This window comes from Cinclus cinclus, chromosome 8 (assembly GCF_963662255.1).
Source record: "Cinclus cinclus chromosome 8, bCinCin1.1, whole genome shotgun sequence".
In the NCBI taxonomy this organism is placed as follows: domain Eukaryota; kingdom Metazoa; phylum Chordata; class Aves; order Passeriformes; family Cinclidae; genus Cinclus; species Cinclus cinclus.
Genome location: NC_085053.1, coordinates 21,378,504 through 21,399,030, shown reverse-complemented (window position 1 = coordinate 21,399,030; position 20,527 = coordinate 21,378,504). Strand labels below are relative to the sequence as shown.

Genomic DNA, 20,527 nt, shown 5'->3' with positions numbered 1-20,527 from the left:
GTTTTTAAATATCTTTTACCAATTAGGTTGTTACTGGTTTCTGTTTCACCCATTACAGGCATGGGAAGCGTGTTGCCTTTGCACGCTTTTCTAGCAGCCTGGAGAATCTGTGGGGGGGAAGAAATAATTTGCTTTCTTAAAAATCAGGTCCTTTAAAAACTAGACTTTCATTAGGGACAAAAGAGCAAACAATTTGAATGTAAGGAAGGTTTAATCTAGCCCTGGGCATGAACAACTAAATACCTCATCCACAGATGATAAGAAAACATTAATCTTGCTTTGGATTTGTACTCAAATTTCCTCATACATACTGCTTCAAGATTAAGGGGTTTTCAAATGTGATCAGTGTTTGGTGATCATTTTTAGTGAAACAGTAAGGCTGATTTTGCAGGTGCACACAGCAGGTGTTAAGGTGTAATTTAATAACTTCCATGAGCTTGTTTTTATTTAATTTATTTATTTTTCTTTATCATCCTAAACTTGCTAATTGCTTGGAGCAATGTGGAAGGGGTTCCATGTAAGAGATACGGCTTTTCTTTAAAATAATATTTAATTGCTTTCTCCTCAATAACTATTACTAGTCCTTGTTTCTGGTTTTCATTGGTAAGCAGCATTGGCTGGAGCATTCAGATGAGTTGAATCTGAGTAATAGGTAAGTCAGTAAAAGTCTTGACTGTTTCAGTGGTGACACATGATACACTTTCTAGCACAAGAAGAGATTGAGTCCTGTCTCCTGCAGGCTGTGGTAGCAGATGATGCAGTTTTGTTTTGTAGGGAGCTTGTCTTTCAGTGGTAATTTTTTTTTTTCATTATTATGGGGAGAGTAGCCTTCTATAAAGTGAACTTATTTTGATGTTCCTTGTAATTTCATGCAATGAAATCCCATGGCTCACTTAGGAAGGCTTTTCCTCTGTAGCTGGTATTAGTGGACATGCTTTCTTCAAGTCATATTGTAAAGTCCTCTGGTACATCCAGTGTGGTTTTTTTTCTGGTACATCCAATGTGGTCTTCATTTATTTGACTTCTGCTGCCATTCTCTTGCAGTTCAGTAGACCTCCTTTGGCTAATTCACGGGACCAGAGTGCAAAATGTGTGCCATGACCTGCCATGTTATAACACAGTTACAGCACACAGAGTTTCACTGGTGACACACAACTTGTGATTTTGGGGAATAGTAACAAGAATATTGTGGTAGGAGCTAGAAGCCCAAGAGTAAATTGCAATGTCTCAGAGTGTACTAGTTGAAATAGCGTGATGATAAGCAGCCACTCTGATGGAGGAAGGAAAGGTTAATGCAAAACTAGAATGTGTCAGGTAAAGTATTCTTTATGGTAGAGATGAGAAATTAATTCTATTGCTTAAGGCAATGAGAAGGGGTTGTTTGCCAGGAATACTGAGCAGGTGTGGAACTCAAATGTATAAATGTGAGACAAACGCTAGAAAAGGAGATAAGATATTCAGAGTGGAGTATAAATGGGTTTTAATTTGCTGAGGAAACATAGGCTAAAAATTACAGAAAGGTTTTAATCAGAGCAGAATAGGATTGTGAGACAGTTTTCCAGGAGTAAACAAGATAAGAATCCACTAATTTCCTCCTGGAATGAGAAGCTATTTTCTTGGTTTTTTGTTTGCTTTTGAATAAACTAAGTAAATCAATGACAGGAGGCAAAGCTCTTCACTCAGGAAACCCGTTTGAGAGCTGTGTTTCTGTGACCACCTGCTTGTACCATTCATCAGGCTGCTAAAGCCCTTTTTGTGGATTGTAGTTTACTGTTGATGAAAAAAATAAATGGCAACGGGTGTCACTATAGTTTACAAATTAGTTCCTCTGAAATTTAGGCATCTCTGATACTTCACCATTTCGTTTCCTGTGCCAAATTTTACCAGACCCAGCAGCTGGTGTCTGGCACCACCTCCCAGGCTGGGGCTCTCCAGGCAGCAGGTTGAAAAACCTGGTTAACTCATGAATCTGTGTTTTGGGTGTATTGGGTGTGCCTGGATCAAACATTTGTCTTCACTGAGTCTATATTATTTTCATCTTCTATTAAGCATTTCTCTCCCTTGTGTCACTTAACTATACTCCAGACAGTCATTAAAATGTGGCGTTCCAGCAGAGTAACAGCAATGGAACAATTTCATATTTTCCTCCCTTGATGAGCCCTTAGCTGTGTTAATGGAAGTGCTGAATAACATGGTGTGAATTAATCAGCTTGTCTTCTGCTGCTATCACTGGTGAGTGCTTGTGAGAGAAATGTTTCATCTCAGGTGGTCCACCTGGTTTTCTCAATTTCAAAAAGTAAGATTACAAAGTAATACAATTCTTTAAAAGCAAAGCAAAACAAACCCTAAAAAGCTACTAAAAAGAAGAAGAAAAACCAACTTTATTAGAACAAATAAACAAAGATTGAAACTCCAGATTCTCTTGGTATGTGCATCTTTGGGATCCGTGTTGTGGAAAGTGTGATGTCACGGTGGTGGTCTGTGTGCTGCTGAGGGTCACTGATCCGTGGAGTCTTGGCCAGCATGGTGAAGCGCTCCGCTTCCTCTGCTGAAAAATCTCCTTTCCAAACACATGATGTAAGTAAGCTTGCTGGAACGGCTGGAAGATGGAATCTGAATCCTTTTGGTACAACTGAGCAGAGTTCGGTGAGCATGGAAAGAAAAACTTATGTCCCCATAATATAGAGTTATGTATTTTTTTGTACTGTCAGTGGAAATAAAAAGCCCAAATTAAATTCATTTGTAAGAGACAAGGTCTCTCTATATATAATAGCAAGACTGAACTAAATATTCTGTTAATCTGTTTTGAAGTAGTAAAAGTAATTTCATAATTTTCTTCTAGCACAGCTGACAGCAAACGTTGTTTACTTAAGTGCTCAAAATGCAAATAAAAATGCTGTCTTGGTGTTTTTTCTGAGTCTGCCTTTCACAATATTGTTAGTAGAGAAAGCATATGTATCAGATGGCAGCTTACAGGGTATGTAGCATCTTTTTTTCTGTCTCTGCCTCTTACTGAAAGCTGCTATCGCTGAAGGCACTAGCCAAAATTTATTACAGCTTGCAGGCCCAAGTCCCATTCCCAAAGCACAGCTGATGGTCTTGGTAGAAAGCAGCTACACAGGCAGGTGCTCAGGCTGTGTGGCTGTGAGGAACTATACACCACTGCCTGACTCTGTGCTTGAAGATTGTGTTCAAGACTTTTAACTGATCATTATTTTTTCTAGCAGGGAAGGAGAGAATTCAGCAATTGCTGGGGATTTTTGTTTGTTTGTTTGTTTGTTTGTTGTTTTATTTTTTAATGTTACTCAGCTTTAGAAGACTCTAGCTAATTAAACTATTGTGTTGCTCAGGTTTACTATGGATAATGGGTTAACACCAGAAGTTTGAATAAAGCAATTAGCTGTGAAGGTTGGATCAAGAATAATTATTGGGGCATTTGCTAGTCTGCCCATTGTCAGCTAAAGAGGATGCCTGCCATTATACAGGCAGGCAAAACCTTAGGTGTTTTGCAAGAAGAGTCATTGGCAGACCTGGGATGCCTGTCACTTTCAGTTGTTGCATATCCTTATCCTTTTCATGCTCCTGGGAACTCCAGGCCTGTGCTCATTATGTTAACCAATGTCTCTTGTTCCCATGTAGAAGTTAATGGTCAGTGCTTTTCCTGTATTACAGTGTGTGTTTTCATTTAGGCCCTCTGTGGTTTCTGATGAATTACACAAATTCAGCCTATTCTACTTGCAGACACAGCAAGCTCTTTGCACATGCATGTAGCTGAAGTAATTTATTTAAAAGCATCCTGGTGAAAATATTTTCCTGGTTTTGTCAGGCACTACTAGTTTTCATTTTGGGGGACTAAATAGTAGTGTTCATTTTGGTAAATCCTCTTTCATTTTCCCTATTTAAAATATGTACAGCTGCCCTATGTAAATAACTTACTGTGCTTTAACCATGACAGTGTGACAGCTGTAATGCCCACAATTGCCATGAAAAGCCCAAACATTCTATGAGGAAAGAGCTGTTAAGATCCAAACATGGGGAAAATACTTAAGTAGAAAATCCACAGGCTAGAAACAAAGTAAAAAAGGCTGCAGGCAGCAAGGAAGGAATGTTCTTCCAGAAGAAAGTCCAAAAAAGGTATAATTGCAGGTGATATTCTTCCCCTGAAAGAGAAAATAGAATTTTTCAGAACCAACACAACTGATCTGTGTCTTGGAGCCGAAATACCTAGTTCCAGTTTTTGGGGCACGTGGGAGGAAGGAGATGCCAAATGTCAGCACATGGACTTATTGTGGTGGAGTGGGTCTTCCCCTTTGTCTGTTTTTGCTGCTTGGTACAGTTGTGTAACACTGATAATAGGAAAGTGATGCTGTGAACAGCACAAACTATCCCAAAGGCTGTCCATCTTCTCAGCGCTAGTTTTCTGCCGCTGTTTAATTTGGTGAAGGCCATGGTGAAGATCAGTGGACTTTAGGATACCTGGAATTTAATTTTGCATTTTTGTCATGCTGTGCTAAATGGGAAACCCAAACAGGGTATCTCATTTTTTTCTTGGTTCTGTGCTGAAAATGGAAAAGCAAATGTGCATTCAGATTTTCTTGAAACAATTTTAGATATTCTTCTGTAGTATAAATTCAGTCAGTGTCTTTGGGAAGATGGTGAAAATTCTGGATGTGGACTAATAGTGCTGGAAATAGCAGTGGAGGTTTTGAAGTTTTCATAACATTTTTCTTACAGCAGCAGTTGCTGCAGACCAAACACCGTTGGAAAAATTGGAAAGGTGCTAGAGGAGAAAATGATACTGTGTGGGAGATAGTTTAGGAATCTACAGCTTATAATAGTGCTCTTACTTACCATGGCGTGAAAAGTATTTAGAGAAGAAGAGCCCCAAAATTTGAACAAGGCTGATGGGGTTTCAGGCAGATGGTTGTCATTCCTGTGCAGGCTGGTGCACAGTAGCAATTCCACTGAGCTGTCTCATAGAGTCTCTGCTTTGCAGAGTACATCAGAATTTGGTTTTTCTTTTGAAGTAGTGTTGAAACTGGGTGTTGTGTAATGACTTGTTTTGACCTTGGAAAGAGTTTTTTAAATTTAAGATTGTGGTGATACCAGCTGCAGGATGGCAGAATTATTCCTGAGGACACACACTTGTATGTTTTGGTTTTTATTTACTGTCTAGTTTGAGACTGCAAGGAACCATTATGACCCTCTAGTCTGTATGGGAGTTTACACCCACTAGTTAGGGCTGTTAGCCCCTAAACTTAGGGGTGACTTAGTGAAAGTGTTTCTGAAATACAGCAAGATGTTCTTCATGTACTAGAATGTATGAATTGCCTATTACATACTTTGATGTTTTATTCCAGGTTATACTTATTCTCCCTCTTAAACCACTTGGCATTTTATTCCTATGCTGATCGCTGGTTCCTAGCCCCTGAATCCTGTCATTCCTGCTTTTTGATGTGCTGCTGAGCTCTGCAGTTGAGCTGATTTCTAGCTGTGGGCAAAGGCCTTCTTTCCCTTCAATAAGTTGAGCTGGTTGAGCTCCATTAGGACTACTTTTTATTATTATTGTGTGTATGACTACAGCACCTGACTGCCTAAGGCTCTGCTTACATTAAGTGTTAAGCCTGGGCTTGAGCTCTGGGCTTTGGCAGCAATTCCTGCTGTGCTGCTGCTGTTGAGGTTGGAGCCCGACTGCTGTATTCTCCTTTCTGTTCATGTGAGGCAGAGTCCAAGATCAGCTGCACAGCAAGTCTGGTAGTGCTGCTGTCCAGGTAGTCTGGAAACCTGCCTTCCAGGAATAGCAGTGGCGAGGAGAGTGCCATTTGTTTCTGGAGTTCTGCCCGTGGAGAAGGGCTCAGTCCATGCACTGCATTGAGCCAGGAGAGAATTTACCTTGCCAGGCTTACCCTCCATGAGCTGACAAATTCAGGGGCTGGGTTCTGGGGTGCTCCCCTGAGTGTGTGCAGTCACGCTGCACACTTCTGGATGCCTTTAGATGGGAAAAGTCTCCTCTGTGGCATACTCAGGTTTGGGACATAAACCCAAGAAGATGACCCTGATCTCAGACAAATTAGAGAGCCTGCCAAGACAGGATCAACTGTGTCAGTCCAGTGCCCCAGCATACTGATAGCATGACAATTGTCAGTGTAGCTCTGCAGGTGTAAGGGTAGCAGATTTCTTTTAGTTAAAAAACAAAACAAAACAAAAAAAACCATCAGAGGCTAAAGTCCTTTAGAAGATACAGAAATAGATACCGGGGCTGTCGTCTTGTATTGAAGTGAGGTAGAAGTTGATTTGCTGAGTGGATGGGATAGGCTATTAAAAGGACAGTGAAAGGACTATTAAAGGACTATTAAAAGGACAGCTTGTGCTTTGTGTGGTGGAAAACAGAACCAGCAAAGAAGTGTAATGTGGGTAGAGGACTAAGTTGGGAAAATTACTTTTGGAGTACTGTTATAAGTAGGACAAGATTGATTTAGTTGAAACCAGATGAAAAGGTGGATTGCAAACCTTATGTTCCAGACCAGAAGTTTTACAGTTTGATAAGTGTCATAATATCAGTGTTCTGCTTTGAAAGCATCCTTAATAAGTTTATGAACTTCTGTTCATCTCTGAACTTCTGTGTTTGGTTTGGTAAATTACCCTTTTCTGCTCCACATGTCAGTTTGAGTATAGGTAACAAGACTTCCTTCTGGGAGGAGACAGGAGGCCTTCTAGGCTTGAATATCTTTCCTGTTCCTCGCTTATATGTATGTAAATTTAAAAATATTGATTTTGGATGGTAGCTCATGAGATGCAGAGATAACCTAAAATGGTGTTTTCATTATATGATCCCATCTGATACAAAACATAGGATGAGCCATATGATAGGACTGGAGTTAAGTCTCCTCCTCAGCTTCTGGCATCTTTCTTGCAGCTTTCATTGAGAAGATAAACAGTGATGATGACAGGTTACGTATATGAAGGCATTCACATTGCCTCAAGATATCCTCACCTGATGAATTCGGGGCCATCCAAGAAATTGGAAGAGACTCCCTTGGCTTTCCTGGGTGTGTTTTTTTTGTTTTTTGGTTGGTTGGTTTTTTGTTTTGTTTTGTTTTGTTTGTTTGTAAGGAAAAAAGAAGCCTCTAAGAAACTCCTTTCACATTGCACGTATGTTTAAAAATAATTATTCCATCCTTTAATGAGGAGAGGTTGCTTTTGGATTTCAGATTGAGGGACATTCTGTGCCTTCACTGTCTCTATCCTCAGAATAGTTATGAAGGTGCTGGTCTACAGAAAACTTCCTGCTGCAAGGTGAGAGCAGAGTAGGTAAATTCTTTATGTCTGCTAGCAAACTACTAAATCATGATTTCCTTCTGAATCTTGCCATCAAGGACATTACAAAAAGAGAGTGGGAATTCCCAGCCAAAGGTGGCCATTTCAATTGGTAGCTAACAAGATCTTACAGACATCAAAAAATAACTGAGGTTCCCCTGCTCCAGTTGCAGCAACAGCCATAGGGCTTCAAAGAGGTCACAGGTGTGGAAATTGGAGGTCTCTTAATAGAGAGTGAGATAAAAAAGGATACTCTAAAGCCTTGGATGTAAGTTTGTGATCTGAAGAATGGTGAGTAATGCAATTGCTGGGAGGTATCTTTGACTTTGCCTGGAGAACGCTAACAAGCAATCAAAATGCTTGCCTACAGCCAAACTGTTTTTTCCCTTTCCACTCTTTAGAATAATAAAAAGCATTACACACAAACCCCACTGTTAATGCAACATGTGGGTGATGTTCCAGGCTATTGTGTACAAAACTCCGTCCTAATTCCAGCAATAATTATAACTTGTTCCTCTCTCTCTCCCCTGTTGTTTGGTGACACCGCAGGAAGTGATGCGAAGTTCTCTGTTTGTGCATATATTAACTTAGGTTGAATATATCTAATCTCTTGATTTTCTTTCTTTTTCTGTCAAAGTCTCAGCTGTAGTACTTTGCAATTGGAAACTTTTAGCATTTAGCTTCAATGTTTTGTCTATTTTCCGTTCTTTTAGAAGCTGGTTCTACTGCTTGTGGATGTTTTGCTTCTTTTCTGTTTATAATGCAATCTGACATTTGTTTTCCTCTTTCTCTTGAGGCTGATTTTGTTCATATTACAGTTTCCTTGCAACACATGTTTTCTCATTTTCTAGTCTGCTGTTTTTGAGGCCATCAGCAGTTTGGGCTGTGAGGTCCTGCCCTTGTCTATACTTGATAGAAAAAGCATACTGAATACCACTAAAAATTCATAATTTGCTGCCAGCTATCTGTGGTAACCTTGACATCTCCTGTTTGATCATAAGGGCTCCAGCAATAATTGCTGCATATAAAAGGGTTTTTAGCATTGCCTTTGTATATGGGGTGTGAGAAAGTCCAAGGCTTTTTATTTATGCTGGTATATTACACCATATAATTGCATCCATCTTTTGATCTGTGGTATGAATTAGTTCCATTGAAAACATGTTTTCTATTTTTAAATCGGCTGTCTTGATCCGAGTTCTTGAAACAATCTGCTTTTTGGTCTTGTTTTTGTGTATATTTTCCATATTGTGCTGGTTTAATATAATTGTTGACATACTGATTTTCGGCGTTTTTTCCTTACTGTTTTCTCTATTCTGTATAAATCTCTTCATGTTTTATATTACACTGTTTTATTTATCTGGATCAAGTATTTAACTTAATTCATATCTGCTCATTTCACAGTTCATAACATTTGATGTTGAAGTGCTGTTAGCCAATGTTAGAAAGGTAGAGTGGATAGTCAAGGACCTTAGTGCCATTTTTTCATACTTGACTTAACTGAATACTCTGTATTCAGGGATGGTTGGACTGAAAGCCCAGAGCTCCCATAATTTATGAAGTCAGTAGAGATGCAGAAGGATCTTCTTGAAACTCAGATCATAGGGGGATGATCTCTGCAGAATCCTGCTTTTCTCCACTGGGCAGTAGCCTAGTCTCAGTTTTTCATTTGAGTGAGTGAATTGCAAATCTGAGGTTAAAAGGTACTGCTAAGACCCAGGTTAATGCTTCCAAGGAGCATTATATTCTCCTTGTCTTTTCTGTGACTCTTGTGATGCTCACAAAAACATGAGCTGTGCTACCAGCAGGGCTGGGCTAGTGTCCCTATGAGTAGCAGTACAGTGTTTTCCTGTGCTCCTCAACCCAAAATCATTTGCTGTTCTCTTAATGCTTGATGGCCTTTTCACCTGCTCTGTATAGCAGCTTCTGTTACAGGAGAGCTGTGTAGAGCCCTGGTCTGTGATGAGGGCTTCTCTTTGTCATAAAAATAGCAGAGACAAAATGGCATGTGTCAAGTTTGGCAGAGCAGGAAAATACCAGATATTCCAAGTATTTGTTTCTTGCTCTATCCATTAGATGGTTTTCTTGATTTAAGACCCTTGCCTTGCCTTGTCCTGCCTGTGGTTGTAATGCGTGTTAAGAGTTCATTCGTGTGTGCATTTTTTCTTTTGCAAGGAAAGGTTGTTCTGCTTGAGGTGTGTGCATGCTGGGGTTTTTTTAATCAGTTCATGTTGATTCTTATCATCTGTTTGTATAATAGTTTGGGGTTGATGTAATCATTGTTACATGTATTTCATTAAGAGATGTGTGTGTACTTAGGTGTTTGCATAATTCATGAAGTCAAGTATGTTCACATACCCCTTGTTAGCACGTGAGTGCATGTAATAAAAATGTACTTCTTTCTATCAGTGGCTCACTGGGAAAGGTGCACTGCATTTATTTGACATGTATATATGTAAAAAACCCACAAGTTCTACCATTTATTTTCTTTCTTCTACACCCACCTCGAAAACGTAAAGAAAAACACACACTTCTGCTAAGGTTCTAGGATAGTTTATTTTTTCATTCAGCCATTAGTTTATTCGTTCAGGAGTTGTACACTGGGAAAAAAAAAGTGCATCCATTAGACAGTGAGGGCTTTATTTATGAGGGGGTGGTGTTTCAAAGGGGAGGCTGTCAAGTCCCAAAAGAGCCTTTCATGGTGTATTCTCAGCGTGCTTCTGAGGCCACTGCTCTGCTCATCAGGAGGAGAGGCAGAAATGTGGGCTTTACAGAGCAACTGTGTGTTTCACTGGTCCCTGTGCTCACTGACGTTTATTTACATATTGGGAGAGTAAATGGGTAGAACAGATGGCAACCAGACATTTGGTGATTCTGTTCCCGTATGCTCCTCAGGGGTCTTGCATTCAGTTTTTGCAAAAAGCTTGTCCTATAGGGAGAAGAAAAAACCCAGGAGCTTGGTCAGAACTATGAAACGCTTGTTGGGTTTTTGCATTAGTGACAGATTAAAGCATTTAGTAAAATGTGAAATAATTACAAGATTTGTTTTACAAGTCCAGATAGTCATTCCTTAGTATAAGACTTTTGGGGTGTCAGTCTCTCTCATTTCTTATTTTCACCACTGGAGTGAATGCATCTAGATTTGAAGCTGGCAATCTCTTCCTTCTATAAAGTGAGTTTGAAAAGTACAGGTCTGTTTATATGGGTCTTGAATAACTTCTGGCCTTTTCTGCAAACATCGTAATTCATTCAAGCTCTTGTAAAAACAGAATATCTGAAAATTTTGCAGGATTTTCCAGGATATTTAATATGTGTTTCTTCACAGTTTACAGTTGTGAAGCGGGAGATTTGCTTCCACAACAAGCTGAATTTTTTTCTTATTTTCTTTGTACACCCTGGAATGTTGGAGCAGGGCTGCTCCCGAGTGCTGGGTAACTTGTTTTAGTGGTTTGCGTTGTTGGGGTTTTTTTCAATGTGTGCATGTTGGATTCTTTTAGAGAAGTGCTAATTAAAACACTTTTCTTGCGAAAAACTGTAATATAAAATACACATTTTGAAAATACGTTAAAAGGAGTGATGCAAGTCAGGTTTTGAATGTGTAAAATTCTCAACCTGCAGATTGTTTCTTCCTGTGAAGCAGCCAGGTGTTTCTCAGTAAAGTGGGGAGAAATCACATCAAAATGGAAGAGCTTGACCTTTTGCAAAGCATGCCAAATCAGCAGCTCCAACAGTTTGTGACATGATGAATTCCAATGCCTTATTAGTAAATACATGAAACTGCCTAGCAGTTAGAGAAGAACATGTCAAATAATGTAAATACCAGACCTCAGCTAATCTCAACTACAATATGGAATCTCCTAGTGTTAGATAAAGTCTGTAAAGCAAGCTTTTCTGTAATAAACCTTTCTGGAACGAGAGGTCAATCCTGAAATAGTTTGCTTTAAACCAAGATAGTTTTCAAAAGTAAGAGTAGAATTACTGATTGATCCTCCATGGATTAACTCAGGTTTTTCTAAGTATTATCTAATGCCCTTCTCATTAAATATTGTCTTTTAAAAAGACAAAACTAGGCAGCCATGTCACACTGCAGGGAGGCTTAACATGGGAAATGGTAGCAGAAAATTGAAAATGGTAACTGTCAGGAAAGAAGCACTTTCTTCTGGAGAGGCCTTTAGAGGGTTGATCATTAACAAAAAGGGGAAATCTGCTACTTTTCTGTAGGCCACGCTGCACAAATATTATGTTAGGATTAGTTTAAATGAAATTAATTGCTGAACTCATAGGTTTTTGGCAGCATATTCCACAACCCACATGAAATACAGAAAATGTTTTCTAAATAAGAGTTTTTAGATTACATTGATAGTGTGCACCATTAAGGAAGCTTGTGTCTTGATCAATGTGTGACAGTGTTCCTGTGATTTGTGCAGCAATGAGCTTAAAAACTGTATAAGGGACTTTGGAATCCTTTGAGGTCAAAATTAGGTTCTATTTAATAGGAGGCTTGTAGCTAAGGTCCTTTTTTTTTTTTTCCTTGTAGTATGGGGTATTGCTGGTTTTAGGAAATGTATTTCTAAACTGAGCCCACCATCCCGGTGCAATTACTGAGTAAATCACATCCTAGATAGTATTTTTTTTTTTTCTTGTCCCCCAATAAAATAACATTGTTTAAATATCTTTTCCAGCAGTTTGTAGCCAGATGCAAAGTCAGCTAAAAAAGAGTCCTTCAGAAGGATTTCTTTCCTACATCATTATATAACTAAAAGTAGCTGTTGAAAGTACTGCAGAATTTCTTGTTGGTCTTAAAAGCCATGGCTTCTGTGTCCTTAGGAGACCAGATGAAGACAATTTAGATGGTCACATATTCTTTGTGGTCCAAAGCTGGAAAAGCATTAACCAAATAACAGTAACAGCAGGACTCAAGAAAAGCGCACTGGTAAAAACCAGGAGCTGTTTTTGGCGGAGGTAAATTTAGGGTAAAAGAAAGAAAGAAAAAAGTTAAAATTTGTATTTGTTTTTGGGTCCTCAAATGCTAGTCCATATGTGGTAATCTGTATCTCTGAAAGGTTTGCTGTTTTTTTTTTTTCCTTCTTTGACAGACTGATGTCTTGGTGTTGAGCTGCGATCTGATCTCAGATGTTGATTTATACGAAGTTGTGGACCTCTTTCGGACGCATGATGCTACTCTCTCCATGTTGATGAAGAAAACTCATGAACCAACAGAAGTGGTACCAGGACAGAAAGGGAAAAAAAAGCCAGGTATGTAGGTAGGCATACATATTTATTAATAAATTATAGAGAAACCACTGGTATGTGTGATATGTTTAGTTATCAGTCCCAGAGCAAAAGAAATAAAAAAGGCACAGATACCGTGTTTTTCCTCAGATTCCCTGGTGAGGGTGTGACTTGTTTTTTTTCCAGCTCAGAATTAAGTATTAGATTCATGTAATCTTGCAGGCTGTGATCCAAAGCTCACAAGAGTTAAGGGAAAAGCTCCAGGTGACTTCAGTGAGTTTTGGATGAAACCCTGAATTTTTGTTGTATATGAACATTAAAACCGTTAGGTTTTTCAAGAGCACTAAGCATCAACTGGGAATTTTACACTGACTGTAGGGACCAGCGCTAGGTGGGTAACAAACACTTCTAAAATTTCTCCTATCTCATGGTATGTAGTGAATTATTCTTCTGAAATCACATCCAGGAGCCTTTTGCTAGGCAGAACTCCTGCTGATTTTGAGGAGTTGATTAGATGCTTATCTCATCCCTCTTACCATAATGTCTTAGTTAGTGCCTTGTTATCTTTAATGTATCTGTTCTCACAACACTGCTGTAAGGCAGAACAGGGCTATTATACCCATTTTACTTATATGATAAAAATACTAAATACCACACAGTTGTTCCCACACCGTACCTCTCATTTTCTTTTAATAATATATGTTAAAATGCTGAGCCTTGATTATTGTCAGCTTAGTGGGTCCTGGTCCATGGTTAAAGCTCAGAGGCATTACTGGAATACAGGTAAGAAGATGTAGCTTGAAACTGTTGGAGAGAGGAGTGAAATGCAAGCCAACAGTTGTCTGAAAGTGGAGGAGATATGTTTTTAAAAGAAAACTGCTTAAGCTCTGCGTGAAGATTTTTCTGAAGCAACGTGTAAGGTTAGTAGGACTGAAAGCATTTAGGTCTTAGACTCTGGAACAGCTCTAACTCCCCTGTTTTTGAAAAGGCAGTCTAAGTGTTAATGGCACATAAAACATTGTCAAGAGCACTGCTACAGCACAGAGTTGAGCATTCAGGAATTGTAAACTAATGGGTCTATGGTTAAACATCATATGGTTAATCATCATGCCCAGCATGTGAGCTCTGAGCACACAGGGTGGGGGTGAGGAGGTCTGTGAGGATAAACAAGATTATCTGAAGACTCTTTGCAAGTATAAACACATCAGATTGTACATACATTTTTATTTTGCTTGTTTTTTATGTCTGTGTGCTTGACTTTGTAGCATAACTCTGACTTGTTAAAATTTGTGTATGTTTTTTCAGACCTGTAAAAGACCAAACTTGAAAATACTAAAATTCCATTATGTAGAAGTGTTTTTTCACCCCTGGTATTTTTCTGTGGGGCTCAATGCTAAGATCTCCCACCCAATGCACCACTTGAGCTGCTATGGACAGCACTTATGACATGTTTCCTGTGAATTTTTATGACAACTTTCCTGTGAACTGCCTCAGATAAAACTTGAACCCTACCAACCTGTTTCAGTCATTTGTTAAAAGCACGGGAATGCCAAGACAGGAATCTTAGGTTCTTCTCCAGGTTCTGGAGGAGGGAAGTACATTTTAGGGAGCACCAGACCCTCCTGGCTTTCATTCCTACTTGACTAAATGCACCCTATTGCATCAACATTACCTTAGCTCATCAATCTTTCTTTTCCTATGGTGCCTTCTTGTTCCCACCAGCCTCCTTTCTTGTTCTCTTTTCTTAGTTTCCTTCCTCAAGGATCCTTGCTCAGAGCCTGGCTTCTCTTTAGGTTATGTATTATATATATCTATATCTATCTATCTATCTATATATATATATATCTTAAAGAGTATATATTGCTGTTTTCTTTCACTGCCAGTTTCCTTCTTCTGTTCCATTTCTGATTTCTTGTCTTAATCTGTTCATTTATCTGTCTCTATTCACCTGTTCTCTTCTGATTCCTGTCCCATCTAGTGTCCTTTAAAAGACAGTCACAGTTTCCAGTGGTTTTCAGGGGCTGCTTTCTCTCCCTTCCAGCCTGTCTTGCAGAATTCTTATTTTTATGGTTTTTTTTTTCTCTCCCCTCACCCCTGTGAGTTTGTGACATTTATTTCCTCCTAAAAAACAAACTGCAAAAAAAGACAACAGATGAAACTCTTTCCCCTGGAACAGTCATCGCAGCATGGCTGTGTAGCCTTGTGGCTTGTGTGCTTTGCTTGCACCACCTGATGATACAGAAAACCTTAGGTAGCACCTGCTGTTTGATCAGTCCCAGGGGCTGAGGAATTGGAACAATCTGACCTTAAGAATAAAAAATGCAGAAACTTTTGCAGCAAAAATAGAAGGCAAGAGAAGAATACAGCATGTGAACCTGCAGTTTTTCAAAGATTGATTAGAGCTTTTCAAGGGAAGGGACACCAAACCATTTCTGCTTATGCTAAACACTTTTTTTCTCCTTAGCCTTAGAACCAGCTGAATGGTTTTTGCTGAAGTATTTCAAATGTTCCTCATAAGCCAGGCACCTGGCATTGGAAATTTCATCCCAGACAGTTAAAACTTGGTGAAGCTTTTAAGCACCCAAAGACAAGATATTAACATGGAATATGTTAGCCAGTTTTTCATAGTATGTGGCACTATTAGCTCCTTCTCTAAATGGCACATACAGGTTTTTATGTACTTGGACTCTACTGTTCAAGTATTTGGATTAGGAAATGGATGCCATGATAAGCCATTAGATTTATTTTTTCACTGTTTCTACAAAGCAATTCATTTTTTTGAGAAGGATCAACAAGATTTTATTTTGTGTACGTCATGGAATCTGATACAAAGTTGTTGCTTATGGGGTATTATTGAACATTCAAGAACTGTGATACAAAGAACAGTTCTTAAATTAGCTTGAATTGCAGCATGTTAAGTGCTATAAATTCATCCTGATGGTTTCCTGCAATGTGTGACTCAGCTGCAAATTACAGGGTCAAGTTCATTGGGTTTTATATTTAGGGGATCATATATTGACAATAATAATCTCTTTGGCTTTTTAATTTGAGCAGTAAGAGCAATGGCAGTAAAAAAAACCCACAACATGAAAATGCTAGTCAATGGTAGTAACCCAAATAAACAGAGAGTGTCAGGAATTCAGACACACAAAATGGAGCTATGTGCTTAAAGATGACCTGCAAAGGATTGAGTGGAAAATAACGTCTGAACTTTTCTGTGTATAAAGAAGGGCAGAAAAGATGGGGATGGTGGCTCTTTCCTGCTTATTTTTCTTGTCTTGAAAGCATCAAACATGTCATCCCTGGTATTCTCTGTGTTTGCCAGAAGACCTCTTGGTGGTCTTGAAGGCTGCTGCATCATGTGAAATCCTCTCAGTTGAAAGGGTGGGGATACTGAATCTTTAACAAGGGTGTCTTTTTCTCAAGTGTCAATTAATTATGATTGATTAAAAAGCATTTTAAAAAATGACTGGCATTTATTTATTTTTGTCACTGAAGTGCTTAACGTTCTCTTATGATGTTATGATTTCTTTACATCATTAAAGCCCTTAAAATTGATGGGGATCTAATTTGTAAGAAAATTAATGAATTGCAATTGCAGTGTCAAGTCCTTATTTATCTATTGTGAGGGGACAAAACACATCCTACTTTTCATTGTCATACTTCAAATGATTTTGTTAAGTTACTGTCACTTTAACATTTTTCTCATATTTCCTTGCAGGGATTTTGTGTGCTAGTTATATGTCTGCTCTTCCATTTGTTTTTTCCTTGTTAGACGATGCTAGTGGGATTTGAAACAGCACTCTTGTACCTCTGGATAATTGATTTTAGTATATAAGTTTTGTCTTTTTAAAATTACTGAAGTAATGTTGTTTATTCCCAGAGTGCAAGGAGAAACCACACCTGGCATATGCTACAAAAAGTCCCACAGTGTACTCTCATGGTTTCACTGTTTGTTTCTTACCTATCCACACAAGCAAGAGCAACAGGTTTGGTGTCAGTCATGTATTTGACCCTGCTCTCATCAAGTTGTTTTTTTCCCTTTTTCCTGTTGCACAGAGTTTTGCTGTAGCATTGTAATATGTTATTTTAAGAGCAGCCAGGAGATGGGCAGGCAGGACCTGAACTTTTAGAGAAGTGTTGGTGCCTCAGTGGAAGAAAGTCAGTCACTGTTGTATTTCCAGCCTGTCAGGAGACCCCAGTTAGGTGGCAGAGGTGAGGGTTCATTTGCCTCTAATCTCAAACCTCACTTCCCTCCACAGAATGAAAATAGGCACTGCTTTCAAGACTCACTCTGAGTTTTTATAGCAAGTAAACTTTATCATAATTGTATTTATTTTGTCATGGTGTTAGATGTTCAGGCCTATTTCAGTATTTCTTTGCTGTGTAATGAAGTTCTGAGAAGGGTTGGGGCTTTTATGTTTCCCCCTTTCATCAAAGATTGCACAGGAGAACTTTCAACAGCTGCATAGATTTGACTGTTTTAATAGCAATTATTACTATAATAACTCTGAAAGGAAATGTATAAGTAAAACAAGGGATAGGCCCAAAAAATAAAAGTTAAAAATAGTTTGTTTGAAAAAGATCTTAGAGAATTAGCTACTTCTAGGGTATGTTGTTACTCCAGTATAGTTAAAGGCATAGAACTTAGGAGATCAAATATATGCCAGTTTGGCCCAAAATAATAGCATTTATTGGGAGAAAAAGGATTTTTGTTAAAATCGTGCTGTGGGTTACATGTACAGCCTGTATCTGTAAAGATCAGTACATGATTGCCACCAGAGTGGTAGCTCAACTACAGAGTGAAAATTAGAATGAGCTGCCACCACTGTATTCAGATATTGTGGGAAACTGTTAAAAAATAAATGCTTTACATTTCAGTAGGCCAAATTCCCTGCTGATGCACAATCACTGATTGCAGGAGATACAGACTGCCACAATAATACATGTGAGTGTTAGGTATACTCTTGGTGGACAGTTTTATAAAAGATATTTAAACCAAGTTAACCCTCCCAGAAACATCCATGGTAGAAGTCTTACAATCTATAGTTTTATGTGTGTTTGTGATTTACGTATTGATATTTGTCTAAAAGAGATGAGTTTCAAAATACTTATATCTTGACTGAAATCATAATCCTCTCCAGACCCCCTATATGGAGTGGCATTATGAGAAGAAGCAGTTGGTTTGAAGAACTCACTGCTTGCCTTGAGTTTGTTGTTGTTGTTTTAATTCAGGAACCAAGGGGTTTTATTAAAAAAAATAGAAAAGTGCAGCTCAAAATGGAGTGTTGGATGTCAGGAACCTGTACTTGGCATCTTCATAAAAAGGATGCAAAGGCCTTTCAGGGCCAGTGTTTTGAATGCCATGATATATATCAGCTACCCTAACTGACAAGAAGTTGAAAAAGTTATCAATGATATTTATTAAATTAATGGATTTACTGGGATAGTCAGAGTTTGTATTTTGGGGGTGGTTGGTGGTCCCATTTGTCTTTCCAACCTGCATTAAAATGGGGTTATATAATGATTTTGTTTGATTTTCTAATTCAGTGGAGCAGCGCGACTTCATTGGAGTGGATGACACAGGAAAAAGATTGCTCTTCATGGCTAATGAAGCTGACTTGGATGAAGAACTTGTCATTAAAAGATCCATCCTTCAGAAGTAAGCTCACGAGTCCTTGTAATAGAAACTGAACTTGGGATGAGATAAAATAATTGTGTAGTAGGAGAGATGGTTAAAGACAAAGTAGGATGAGAAGAAGAAAAGCCACTTTTGCAATATTCAGGGAGCAGTATTATATTACATCGTTGGAACAAGTTGATAGGCTTGTCTTATACCTTTATTAGGAAAAAATTCAGGGAAAGAAAAGGAATACATGAAAAGGTAACTCTTCTTGAAATGAAACCTATATTATGATAGGTCAGATACAGTTTAGATTCAGAGACTGTGAACTGTTAGACCTATGTCCATAAATGAAATGCTAGTGTCATTGGTTGAGTCCCAAATGGATTTGCAGAGTATCAATAAGAGGTTCTCAGGATTTCACGACCTTCTTATGTGTTTAAGGCACAAAATCTCAGCTCTCTTCCCAGGCCCCAAAAGATTCATTAGAGAAACCATGCTATATCCATCACTGAACTTTGCTGGGGACTTGGATGAATTTATCAAGTATGCTAGACAAGCTGATCTTTTTGCATTGTGTAATTCATGTCCATTAGTAGGAGAAGGAAAGATGAGTTGTTTTTTATGCTCTCCAGTACGGTGATTTTAGTTTTCTTAGGCACATGTTGTCTGACGTGTTCTCTGCAAAGCTGTCTTGGCTCCTTGAGAGGCCAACCTTTGTAGTCTGTCCCATGCTGACAGTCAGACTTTCACCTCTGTGAGATGAGACACCTGTGAAACAGCCATCTGAGAGCTGGGAATCTATCCATGTTCACCTTTTAAGTCAAGGATGCAGACATCTGGGGTCTGCTCTCAGATAAATCTCTGCTGTGAAAATGCCTCTGGTGTGTGCTGTAGGCCACAGCTTAGTGTAATCTTTCCTTGAACATCCTGCTACCAGATGTGAGGGAGATGCTCTGTGCCCATGGAAAGATGACACCTCCTCTGCCCCAGTTTAAGGATTATCCTAGAAGGAAGGTGATCCAGAGTGGGCCCTGTTAACTGTTGTAATGGAAGGAGCCTGTCCCAGCATGTTTCCACTGGCTCTCTCCTGGGCTTTTCTTGGGCATGGCAGGCACCAAACTGCAGGCATACCTTCTGTACATACACAGCAGCTGATTTGTATAGAGTAGGAAATCCATCACTGATGCATTCTGTGGGTTTGTGCATATGAAGACTAATAGATCTATTTTGGGCTAGGGGAGGAATATTTTATCTACTGTTGGTGACAAGTTTGTCTTTATGGCTTCCTCCTGGCACTAGAGGGTGGCTATGGTACAGTGACTTAAAAATTGCTATAACATATGTGGTCTTAGTTGACCCCTGATTTTTCAGGTTCATCTAAACAGAAGATTCTCATTCCTGTAGCTAGATTAATCAGGCTTTATCCTTCAGGCTAAACTTTGCCCTCAGTAGCACCTGTTCAGTTACATTGTCTTCAGCAGATCTTGAGCATAACTGTTTGGGATTTGGTAAATAGAGTGCTGATGATATACAGATGGGATAAAAAAATCTATCTGTCTCCCTGTCTTAAATGCACGGCTATGAAAGCAAATGTGAGCTTTACTCCAAGTAAAGTCCAAAGATGCTAGGATAGTGTAGAAGAACAAAAAGAGATCTTCTAAGTGTTAAAAAGAATATAAAAAAAATAAAAGAGATGCTTTGAAGCATCAAGCAGAAGTACTGTACCAGTACCCACCTGGGTGAGCTTCTGGCATCTGAAACAGCCAGCTGGCAATGTTGGTGTGCTCTCTCTCTGTCCTACAGCTGCCATCTTTTGGAAGCTCTGAGGGAAGCAAAATATATATGGAAATCATCAAGTAATTTCATTTGAGGCAAATCCAGGGTAGCAACAACTGTGGGAGTTCTAGGAGGACAAAGTGTTGGCAGCTAATGGTGTTTTAGCCATGGAGTTGTCTAGACCTGCTCAACCCCTGATTTTCTCATGTGAGAAACAAAAGCGACGCTTGAAACAATCTTTGAAGTCTTTCTTTAATACATCAGAGTAAAGAAAGAGAAAAAAAAAAAAGAAGAAGAAGAAGAAGAAAGGCAAGCCCAATCTCATTTTCTTCATGGATCACTTGATGTGACTGACTTTCAGCTGCTATGTTGGCTGTTTCTTGATCTCTGGACTTTGTTTTGATGAAACAACAGACTTTGTGGCAAGATGGTGAGAGAATTTCCAGTACACTCATTTGTTCCTCTGTAAAACACAATAGACATCTTGAGGATGTTGCTTTTGTTTGTTTTGCTTTTAATGGTCCCTTTGAAGGGCTGTAGTGGACTCGTTTCATGAACTCTAAAACTCCTCCAGTGCTT

At 38.9% G+C, this 20,527-nt stretch overlaps 1 protein-coding gene across 1 annotated transcript in view; it reads left to right on the top strand.

The window, feature by feature from the left end:
• EIF2B3 (eukaryotic translation initiation factor 2B subunit gamma) overlaps nucleotides 1-20,527 on the top strand; it is a 98,973-nt gene that overhangs the window by 7,690 nt on the left and 70,756 nt on the right. Inside the window, exons 3-4 of the mRNA XM_062497006.1 lie at nucleotides 12,411-12,570; nucleotides 18,097-18,208. Of these exons, the coding sequence (XP_062352990.1) occupies nucleotides 12,411-12,570; nucleotides 18,097-18,208 (272 nt within the window). The remainder of the gene's footprint in view (nucleotides 1-12,410; nucleotides 12,571-18,096; nucleotides 18,209-20,527) is intronic.